At 56.6% G+C, this 11525-nt stretch overlaps 1 protein-coding gene across 1 annotated transcript; it reads right to left on the bottom strand.

The window, feature by feature from the left end:
* Positions 1 to 360: 360 nt before the first annotated feature.
* Positions 361 to 8607, bottom strand: AGPAT2 (1-acylglycerol-3-phosphate O-acyltransferase 2). The gene is made up of 6 exons (XM_058038229.1): positions 8413 to 8607; positions 4822 to 4955; positions 4245 to 4420; positions 4004 to 4099; positions 2471 to 2543; positions 361 to 2015 (listed from the first exon to the last, which is right to left on the bottom strand). The coding sequence occupies exons 1-6, from the start codon at positions 8598 to 8600 to the stop codon at positions 1864 to 1866; spliced, it is 819 nt and encodes a 272-aa protein (XP_057894212.1). The 5' UTR covers positions 8601 to 8607; the 3' UTR covers positions 361 to 1863.
* Between the last annotated feature and the right edge of the window lie 2918 nt (positions 8608 to 11525).

The following is an 11525-nucleotide window of genomic DNA, read 5'->3' as shown; positions in this document are numbered from 1 at the left end:
GCTGGCTGTGGAACACACACCTGGCCCAGCTCACGCTCCCTGGGCTTGCTGTCGCAGGGAGAAGGTGGGGACAAGTCCCTGCAGCCCCAAGCCAGGTGTCACAGCAGGGACAGGAGCACCTGGTGTCTGCAGAGCTGGGTACAGGAGTGGGTGCCCATGCCTGCAGCTCCCATTCCGCTCTGGAGGTGGATGGTGCCTCAGCAGTGAGGCTGGGTGAGGCACAGCCCTCCTGTCTGGGGTCACAGGGTGGTGACAAGGACCCCCCCTGCCCCTCCATCACCAAACCAACCCCTGCTAGAGCTCAGGGCTCAGCACCCCACATCCTCCTCCCTCAGCCCCCACACAAGACAAGGAGGCTCCTTTATTTAAATAACCAAAGGTGTAATTTCCTTTTTTTTTTTTTTTTTTTTTTGGTTGATTTTTTGTAAAGCAGATAACATTCTCAGCCCAATTAAAAGTGAACAGCAGACAACTGCACATAGAGGCACTGCTCCCTCCTCCCAGGAGGAGTCAGACATGGTTCCCCTCCCCAGGAGCCCTCCCAGGGCCCTCCTGGGTTGACCCTCCATGACAGCCCTTTATCTGCCACTCTCACAAAGTGCTGGTTTGGTTCCCATCCTCCCACCCCGACCCTTCCCATCCCCTGAGTCTGTACTAAGGCCCCTCCAATGAAGGCCCTGGCAGCACCAGCTGGGCCCCAGGGCTCCTTCCATGGAGCTCCCTGCCTTTCCCAGCTGAGCCAGACAAACACAACTGCAGGCTGCAGGAGCTGGGTGTGCTGCTTACCTGAGTAGCCCCAGCTGGTTTATCCCAAGCTCCCCTGTGCCATGAACAGGAGAGCCAAAGCTAAAGAACCATGCACCTGAGCCAGCCCCCAACATTCCACAGGTCCCGGTGAGGGATGCAGGAGCTCTGCTGGTCCATCACCCCAAGGCACAGGGGAACCCGTTTTATCCGGCTGGAAAAGCGGTTTATATCCCCCAAAGGGGGAGCTGAAGCCTTCCCAGCCGCGTTCCAGCTGCAGCTCACCCGCCGTGTGGCTCCGCAGGGGTCTGACAGCCCTGGAGGGCAGCGGCTCCGCCCCGCAGAGCAGCAGAGACGCGGGACAGGCACCATCTTTCGGCCAGCGCTGACCATGACAAGTGACAAACGGAGCGCGACAGAGCCCTTTGCCTCCAGAAGGGGCATTGCAGGGATGTGCCCAGGCTGAGCCACCAGCACGGCGGGGAGCTGGCAGCAGTTTCCCAACGTGATGCTGCTGTGACACAAGGGCACCTCAAGGGGACGGGCCTGTGTGTCCCACTGGTGGGTGGGAGTGCTCTGGGCTGTCCAGGCAGGACACCACACTCCTAGCACTGCTGAAAAGCCAAAATCTGGATTTTCACCCCAGTTCTCAGCCCTGTTGGAGCATGAAGGTTGTGCTGATACAAACTGCTGCCTGGTGGGTTCCACCTGGGACATCACAGGGCCACCTCAGGAGCTGAGCCTGCAGGAACACAGCTGCAGGGACAGTCACACGAGGCAGAGCTCAGGCTCCAGGCAGGCTTTTGCTGTCACCCCAAGCTAGCTGCAAGAGCTGGGGGAACTCACCTCTCTAGTCATTGAGCCCTTTGGTAGCACAAGTTTGATGCCTGAGAAATTCAGAAAAAAAGAGATAGTGCAAAGTGAGAAAATGAACCCATAAGAGAAATCCACTCAGAGGGGAACCTTAGTGCTGGCTTGACACCCTGTGTGTACCAGTCTGTGGTGCTCCCAAGAGTTAGAAATCACTGCAGAGGAGGGGGAGATCTTTCAGTATTTGGCAAGAACAGACAGGTAGGTCCCTTCAGCCACCACCACACGGTGACACCACTGGAGAAGGCTCTAGGAGGAGTCCTTTGCCTGGCCTGAGTGGCCTGACAGCCTGAAGAGGGTCTCCCTCATGGTGCTGAAGCATCTGTCAGAGAGCTCGGTGACATCGTCTGACGTCAGCCCTTTGGTCTCTATTGGAGGCAGAACCTCAACCTTGATTTTGCCTGGGGACAAGAGAGGGGCCTGTGAGAAACCCACACACCACAGGAGCTCTGTTCTGTGCCTTGCCCCATCCTGGACAGCCCCAGCACAGCCCTCAACCCCTCCCAGGGCTTCAGGCATCCACCCCTGGAGCACAGGCAGAGTTAGATCCCAGCTCCAACAGCTGTGCCACCCAGAATAATCCCCCTGCGCCCCAAACTGCCATCCCAGCCAGAGCCTGCCCACAGCAGGAGGTGGCACCCAATTTTTAATGAAAACATCCCCCAGTGTATTTAATTACAGCCCTTCCTGTGTTAACCCAGCCCAGGCTCTGGTGCCAAGTGCTTTGAACTGCCTCCAAACATCTCCCAGCAGGGTTCCTCCTGTTCACCCCAGCTCTGCTTCCCTCCCACACCCCTGTGAGCCAGATCTCCACACAGGACAACAGCAACCCTGTCTCCAAGTGACTGTTTGTTACCTGATGTAAACAGTTTTGTCTTTGGGTTATAGAAGCTGGTGAAGGAGGAATACACCACAGGGATCACTGGGACCTTGGGAAGGGAAGAAAAAGAGGAGTTAGTGACACTTCAGCAGCTCAGGGCAGGCCAGAGACAGGCAGCAAATCCCACGCTGCAAAGCTGACCTGGCCTGGCTCTCAGACACACAGGGCACACACAGCCCCAGCAGCAACACCCACTCCCAAAGGGTAGAACAATCAGCACTCAAATGGAATCAAAAGCACTCCCCAAAGCCTCAAGGCACAGGGATACTCTAGGAACCAGGGCCAAGTTCCACCCCAGCCTCAGCTCAGCACTGGCTTTTAGGGCTCCTCGACCCAAGTGAGGCTCCAAACCCCAGGTATTTTCTGTCCTGCAATCAAACACTGCAGGCTGCCTGTTGTGACAGGCCCTGCCTGCTGTACAGGCACGTGTCTGGGGCAGGGTGGCTGCTCTGCTCTCAGTTTCTAAGAAAAGGAGTCACCAGTTGTTATCAATTGCTCCTGGGGAAGCTTCACACAGACACAGGGCCAGGAGGGCAGGCAGAGCTGTTGTTGCAGTGCTGGTAACACAGCCAGGATCTACAGTTGGTGACTCAGGGGGGTGTAGCAGAGGCAGGAACCAGTTCCATGTCATCCTTTCCTCCAGCAGCTGCCAGGCTCTGCCTTGGCTGCATCACCCAGGCAGGAATGGGGATGGTACAACACAGGCTACACCCTGGGCTTGGCCAAAGGAACCCAGTCAGAGAGCTGGCATCTCTTCCCTTTCCCAAAATCCCTGCTGTAGCACCTTTCCTGGGGAAACCAGTTTCCCCTAAGGCCTCGAGTCATCCCAGTCTCTGGCACACTGCCCCAGCACTGTGCCCAGGCAAACACCCTGCTCCTGAGACAGCTCTGGCCTGCTCCCCCACTAACTGCTCATGGATGCTGTCATTTTGGAGAGAAAAGACACATCCAGAACTGCCATATGGCTGCCAGGGAGGCAGCAGCTATTTTCACACAGAGCAAGCCCAGATGTTGCTCTAAAGTACAAGAATTAACAATCCTGAATCATCACTACACAATTGAGACCTGGGGGATTGAGAAATGAATCGTCAGCTTTGGGCTTCCCCAGGAAAGAACCCACTGGGCTCCCTGCCAGGAGTGAGCTCTGGGCTGCAGCCATGCCCCCAGGAAGCCCTGGGCACTGGCAATGCCCTGCCATGCTGCCAGGAAAGCCTGGAAATGGGGATCAAGTGTGCCTGTGCCTCACAGCCCTCCCTCCAGAGGGGACACCAGGACTGAGGCAGGCAGGAGAGAGCACAGGGCAATTCTCCACTGTCCACAGCCATTCATGCCCATTCCCAGAGGGGATGGAAAAGGCCCTTGGCTGCTGCAGGGCAGCACTTCTGACACCAGTGGTTTACCTGGGAGCACAGCTCATCTGAGAGCAAACAAACCACACACTGCACGACCAGTGTGCAGTGCCACTGCAAAAGCACTCAGAGCTCCCATGCAGGGGCAAAGCACCGTTACCTGTGCCTGGACAGCAAGGTGAAATGCTCCTTTCTTGAATGGCAGCAAATCCCCAGTGCAGTTCCTCGTGCCCTCTGGATATACCCACACCTTCACCTGCACATGGAGAGACAATGCTCTGCTCCAGAAATCCACTTGCAGTGGTGGGAGACACCAGCCAGCTCTGCCAAGCTGAGCCAGGAGCACCAGGAGTGCCACAATGCCCCCGTGCCACCCCACCCAGCTCCTCAGTGACACTCACATTCTCAGCCACCATAGTCTTGGCCACCTCTGACATGACCATCTTGGCACTGCTGGTGCTCTTCCTGTTGATGAAGATGACTCCACCCAGGTACATGATGAGCCCCACGCTGCCCATGTACATCAGCTCCTTCTTGCCCACCTGGACACAGTTGTCGGGCAGGACCTCCATCAGCCCTAGTGGGATGGCAGAGGGCAAGACCCAGCAGTCACCCCTGGGACAAGGACAGGGGCACCAGGGACAGGCTGCTGCCTTGCTTCTCTCCTGGCTTCTGAGAGCAGGAGGCCTGGCACACAGCAGAGTTAGTGGGCAGGGTGGCTGCAGGTGACAGCAGCTGATTCCCCAGCCCCAGGGAGTCCAGCAGGGCCACTGGCACATGTGCTGGGCCAGCACCTCAAGGACAGCAGAACCTGGGGGGCTGCAGAGGTGTGGGGTTGCTCAGAGTGACAGGAGACCCTCCCCACAACCAGCACTGATGGGGAAGCTGCACCAAGGCTGCTTGTCCAGGAGGTACAAGCAGGACTTCTCCCAAAGGTGAGCAGGAGAAATGTTCTCTTCCCTCCCACCAGCTCCTCACCCATCATGTCGAGGACGCTCTGATGGTTGGACAAAATGACAGCAGGGCCCTCCACCTTGAAGTTCTCCAGTCCCTTCACCTCAAACCTCAAGCCGAAGAAATACTTGAAGGTCTTGACAACAGCTTTGATGATTCTGCAGAAGGAAAAAAAAAAAAAACAGTCAGCAGCAGAGTAGAGAGGCCAAGGCCTGCAATACCCAGTGGGGGTGGAAGGAGACAAGAAGAGCTCTGGGACAGAGAACCTCCAGTCTTATTTGTGCTGTGGTCCACCCAGGTGTCTGTCCTGCATGGTCCCATGTGCTGCAGGAGTGCTGTTCAGTGCCAGGGTTCTGGGCTGCCCTGGTGCTACCAGGCTCTTCGCCCTGCAAGCAGCAGGGCCCCACAAGCTGTCAAACAATTCTCCCAGGAGCTGCCACTCCCCAGCACACCCGACCCCCAAGGAAGGCTGTGCCAGGTCTGCTCCTTGCAGTGCTGGGAGATGGGGCTCAGTGATACAAACAAACCCGGGGTGCACAAGGAAGGAGGGGAATGAAGGTGAGAAACATTTCCCTGCACAAGGCAAGGATGCAGGCAGCAAACAGGATGCTCCTCACGTGGCTTGGCAGAGGCTGCGTGCCCCCAAGCAGAACCCTGCTGAAGCTTTTGCCCTTCCCCAGTGGATGCACAGGTCTGACAGAGCTCCCAGCTTTTCCCAGCTGGAACACTCCAACAGCCATGCCAGCACTGGAGCACATTTCCTTGTCAGCCCACGGGAGCAGGGCCCATCTATGCCACCCCCTGACCGGGGCACTTGGGGACTCTCCAGCTAGGCCAAAGGACACAGGCAGAAGCTGGCAGAACACGGGGGCTATTTTGGGCAAGGGAACAGCCATTTACAGGACAGGTGGCAGAGGAGCCTGCACGTGAACAAGGCTCCCAGGAACAGCCACCAGCTTGGATCTGCTCTCCCTAGAGCTGATTCAAGCTGACTTGACCTCCAGCAAGCACCTGGATGTCCTGCCTCAGGGCCACCTTCTCCCCTGGCAGACAGGGGACGGAGCTTTCCTTCCTGCAGCAGGAGAGTGAGGGACAGCCAGCTTTGTCCCCACCACAGGGTCCAGCTTGGGAACTGTGCAGCACCATCCTGCTGAGAGGCATCTTGTCACTCAGGTGGGAGGTGAGCACCTGGACAGCATCTCATTCTTGACAGCAGCTCCCAGCATCTGCTCTCTGAAAGTCTCCATAAACTTTTGAGCCACAATACTTTTCCCAGCTTGCCCCTACCCACAGCAGGGTTCACATCTCCATGGGGTGTCCCCCCATGCAGACCGCCCGAGCTGGCTGTGACACCGGAGTTCAGGCCAGGCCAATGCCCCGAGGTGACACTGTTATCAGTCCTCATTTCAACTTGCTGCAAAGAGCCACACCCGGGGAAAGGACACGGGGAGGAACGCAGAGCTCCACAGCCCGCTCCAAGGTTACGGGGTGCAGGCTGCTCCAAGGTTACAGGGGTGCAGTGCAGGTGAAGAGATGGGGCTACAGGTGATCAGAGGCAGGGTGACACAAACCACAGAGGTCATGGGGGATGCCAGGCCACCAGGGTGACCTAAATCACACTTCTCCTCCCTTCTGACTGCCAACCAAAAAAGAGGTCACCGCTCTGGAAGTCACAGTGCTCACTGGCTGCTGGGAGAGGCTGGTTACACATTACTCAAGAGCAACCATCCAGCTTCCTCCTGCCAGCCCGGGGACAGACTTTCCTTGCACAAGATGTGGCGTGAGCCGCTGAAAGAGGCAAAGGGGCAGAGCTCAGAGCAGACAAAGAGCAGGGGGGACCTGCTGGGCTGGCCCCATCACCCACAGGGTTAAAGGATGGATCTGAGTCCCCACAACCCCACAAGTGACTTCTCTGTCAGAATCATTGAGTCAGACGTGGTGCAGCCACAGCTGCAGAGAGCTGTAAAACCAGTGCACTTATTGCCAGAGACAAGGAGCACAAAAATGACAGGGAATGGGACTTTTCAGTGCATCCCTAACAGTGCGAGTATGAAAGCCAGCAGCCCCCAGATTCACGTGCTCTGCTCCACAGCCAGTCACAGGGGCTTGTTTGGGATACTCTGATTTTCAAGGACTACTGAAATCTGCTTACCAGATTGGAGGCTCGTGCAAGATGTTTTACCCCAGATAAACAGTTCTATCTCTATCAGACACCCTGGGTAACCTCTTCCAAGTCACACCAGCTCGACACTGGAGCCAGCAGCACAGCAAGAACGGGGTGTTCTGTGCCAGGCAACAACACCATTATCACTGTCTATCCACCAGCACATGCTCTGCTCCAGCCCCCTTTCCCAAGCTGGAATAAACAGCCTGGGATGTTGGAGAAATAAGGAACTCACTGCATCACCTCAGCCATGGACCTCCCAGGGGCTGGGATACATCACCAGAATCTTCAGCTAGTGCCACTACAAGGAAACAACAGGCTTAAGTTACAGGAAAAGGGTGGCTCTGGCCAAAATTCAGCCTGGGTTTCAACAGGAGGAGTTATCCAATGCAAATTCTTGTTCCCAAATAATTCCTTGAAGTTTACATAAAATTTAGAGGGTTTATTTTTGGGGGGAAATAAAAGGATAGCGATTCCATCACTGACATCATAAATTCTCCCAGCTGCAGAGCTAGCTGAGTGTTGGAAAGCTGCTCCTGAGTGAGCCAAGGCAACCAAAGCTGGAGAGAGAGCCAGGCTGGAGATCAGAGAGCAGACTGCCTGGGGCCATGGCACCAGCTGGGACCGGCAGGGCACAGCCCTCAAGGCACCACATCAGCTCCTTCCGCCCTGAGTCCTACATGTGAAAGCCACACTGCAAAGCAAAGTCCAGCTCCACCTGCTCGGATGCTGCCAACCTTTGATCCTAAAGGATGTTAAGGCTCTCCTTTCCGCTGCATCCACATGACATGCTCAGCAGAGGTAAAAAGCTGCCTAGGGGACAGCAAAACCAGGAAATGAGCTGTCCTGGGCTGCCAGCAGAAGTGCCAGCTCTGTACATAGAATGTACCTTGGCACGGAGAGGGGGTGCTGGATGATAGCAGCCCCTTGGCCCTTGTCACAGGTGTCCTGTCAGGGGACACAGGGCCGGACAACAGCTGCAGGAGAGCCGTGCCCCGGCAGCACATGGCACACAGCCTGCCAGCCTCTGCTGCCGGGGCAGGAAACAGCCCAAACACAACCACCCAATTGTCAGGATCAAAGGGAACCTTCTGGAGACCGGCTCCATCTACCACGGCAGGGTCACCCAGTGACACAGGTGTGTTTGGAATGTCTCCAGACAGGTAGATTCCTCACACTCCCTGGACAGCCTGCTCCAGCGCTCTGCTACTCTCAACAAACACCGCTCTCTTCCAGCTTTCCCTTAAAAAGCCACCACCGCCACCTTCCAGACACTTCATCCCCAAACATGCCGAGGGCTCTGCCACAGGCCAGGACAGCCACCCCTGAGCCTAGAGGGGACCCCCGGGGCTGCGCTGCCACCGGTGTGACAGAGGCCGCCACCACCCCAGGAGCTCCGGGCAGCGGCGGGGCGGTGACACCGCTGTCCCCGGCCCCCGTTCCCCTCTCACCTCATGTTCTTGACGCTGCGGCCGCCGTTGATCAGCAGGCAGGCTACGGCCGCCAGCGCCGAGGCCACCAGGCACAGCACGCAGTAGAAGCCGATGCGCAGCGCGAAGTTGACGGTGGGGCTGAGCTCCATGAGGACGTGGAGCAGCAGCAGCACGGCCGTGCTCCATAGCAGCCACCCCATCTCCATGACGGCTCCACCCGGACCAGCCGCTACTGCTGCCGCCTCTTCCCCGGGCAGCCCGCGCTGAGCCCGCCTTATGTGGGCGGCCCTGCCCGCCCTGCCGCTCCCTCGGCGGGGCGGGACGGGCTAACGAGCGGGGAACGTTCCCTGTGGAGCGGGCATTGCTCGGGCTGCTGGGCGGGGAGCGCCGTGGCCATGGCGAGGGGAGGAGGGCCGTTGGTTCCCTCACGGGGCACTGTGGGGGTTTGGTGCCCTCACCAGCCACTGTGGGGGTTTGGTCCCCGCATGGAGGAAGTTTGGGACTCTCATAGAAGCATGAGGAGTTTTGAGATCCCCCCCATGGATTTCCGGGGGCGTTTTGTCTCCTCGTGAAGCTCTGTGGGGGGTTCGGTCGTGGCAGTTTGGGACCCTCATGGAATCATGTGGAGTTTTGGGACCCCCATGGAGCCCTGGGAATGTTTTGTCTCCTCATAAAACTTTGTGGGAGATTTGGTCCTCTCATGAAACCCTCATGGAGCCCTGTGGGCCTTTGGGGCTCTCATGGAGCTCTGTGGGGGATTTTCACTGCTTGTGTGGCGCCATGGAAAGGCTTTGGTCTCCTCCATGCTGTGAGGGAATCTGTGTCCCTCAGGGCACTGTGAGGGACACAAACCTCATAGACCCTTACCCACGTTCTCTGCTGGTGCTTGATGCTGTTTTGCCAGCGGCACAAACATGCGGGGCGGGATGGAGCTTTCCCTGCTGGCACTGGGGTTAGGATAGGATCAGGCCCCGAAGCTCTGTGGGTACAAAGCTGATGTGGGAGATGAAAGTGTCTGCTGGAACCAACACAAACCATTCATTGAGCTCGGCTGGTTTTGCAACACTTTTTATAGCAAAACGCAAGTCCTGCAAATCTCCGCGGAGACTTCAGTGGGGTAAGATGTGACCCTGTGGTTCTGAGCATCCCCTTGGCATCCACAGCTTTACAGCTCTTGGAAAAATCATGGAAATATGTTAGCCCTGTTAAAATAACCATTGTTCCCTCAGCTGTCCTTGGATTCACCAACAGAAGTTGCGTGCTGTTCCCAAACGAGCTGTCACCAGAAAAAGGAGAGCTCACTGCACTTTCCTTACCCCACAGCAGCTTTAGGGTTGGGAACAGGAGACAGGCTCCTTCTCTACAGAGAGCTCCTGGCTGGCACTCCCTACGGCTGCCAGGCAATGACATCTCAGAGCTGGTCTCATGATTCCAGCTAATGCCACAAAGAACCCTTATTGTATTAGCATCTCCACACAGCATGAGATTAATCCCCTCTGCCTGTGTCGTGTGGGCTGCTCAGGGAGCCTTGCTCCAGCGCCGTGCCAGCCAACATATGCCTGAGAAGTCACCAAGACCTTTGCAGCTGAGCACACGCTGGGCCCGGAGCGATTCTGTGCTATCCTCGTGACTTTTCCCTTCTGATGACACGAAAGAAAGTCCCTGGAAGAAAGTTGCACGGGCTGGTCCATGGAGCTCATGAACGCTGGCTGACGTTGGGAATCTGAAATGTAAATCCCGGCAGGGCCACGGTGCCTGTGGCAAGCGCAGTGAGCAGATCCGGCATGGTGGGGCTGGTGCAACGCTCCACGTGTGGGCTCCTGGAGGAGCTTGGCTGCCATCCCCTTCTCCCCACGCTCTCCAGCGCGTTATCTGGAGTAATGCAAATGAAACATTTAGTATTAGTCTGCAGCTCAAGGAAGGGGAGCGCTTTCTGATGCCAGATTAGAAGCCAGACATGGGCCTGCCTGCGAGCAAGCAGAGCTGTCATGCTGAGTTATTTCATAAGGCAGGCGGTGGTGCTGCCAGATGACGACAGCCTGTGCGTTAACATTTTCATAACAAACTGCCTGATGGAGGAGGCCCGAGAGCCTCTGCCTGCTGTGCAACACGAGCATCACCCCATCACCCTGAAACATGGCCATTTTGGGGTAGAGACAAAGGTGACCCCATCCCTGTCCTCCCAAGCTGCAGCAGCCAGGATGAAGCAGTTCCAAATACTCAAGAAACCCTGATTTGCTAGATTGTGCTGTGTGTTTTGCATATTTAACCTACTGACTGGATTATTTAAACATGTTAAAAGGGTACCCTGCTGGTAGTGTAGCTGAGCAGGGCCCAGAATCCTTGGCAGGAGCAAGAACACATCCAGTGCCAAGCAGAAGGGTCTACATAGCATCACTGGTGGTGGGATTTCTGTGCCTGGCTCCATGAAGAGTCATGAAACTCAAAGCATTACCCTTGTCTTACAATAATCTGGCTGTGTTCTTTATCTTTTATTTGCCTAAATTTATTGCTTCCCTGGCAACAGCATGTGACCTCCCTGTGGATGACTAGCTTCTGACTGGTAAAGAAACAGAGCCAGGGAGAACATCTCCCACATATGGAGAAGGGAAGAGAGGGAAAGCACTTGGAGGGGTAGGAAGGAAGGAGGGATGTGTCCATCTCCTGACTGAGCAGGTTGTAGAGCAGCAGGAGGCTCGAGGCTGGGTGGGTGCTCAGCAGGACCCTCTGGAGATGCCGGCTGTGCTGAAGGAAGGCTGGATCTGTGCAGGATCTCACTTGTGCTGCCTCGCCCTGCCTCTGCCCTTGGCTTCCCACAGCGCCTCTGGCAGCTCTACCCATCGGCCTGCTTCCCTTTGCCTCCTGCCAAAGGCCGTGTGTTGAAAGCAGCAGCTGGGTTTGGTGACATTAAAGTGGGGGGGAGGAGGAAGCAGCAAGCAGCCAAACATCCTTGTTGGTGGCCTTTTCGTGGCACGCATGTGTGAGGCTGGGAGCCCTCACGGGAAGGGCTGACAGCATGAAGCTGTGGGCTGTACAAACTCCTTGGCACCTCGTGCTGCACAGCAACCCCCATTGTCAGGGGCTTGGGGACAGTGAGGTGATCCACACATCTGCTGTAACTCCTTCCAGAC

The sequence above is a fragment of the Melospiza georgiana genome, chromosome 20, assembly GCF_028018845.1.
Source record: "Melospiza georgiana isolate bMelGeo1 chromosome 20, bMelGeo1.pri, whole genome shotgun sequence".
Taxonomy (NCBI): Eukaryota; Metazoa; Chordata; class Aves; order Passeriformes; family Passerellidae; genus Melospiza; species Melospiza georgiana.
Note: the sequence above shows the minus strand (reverse complement) of the source record. Positions and strands in the feature narration are given on the sequence as shown.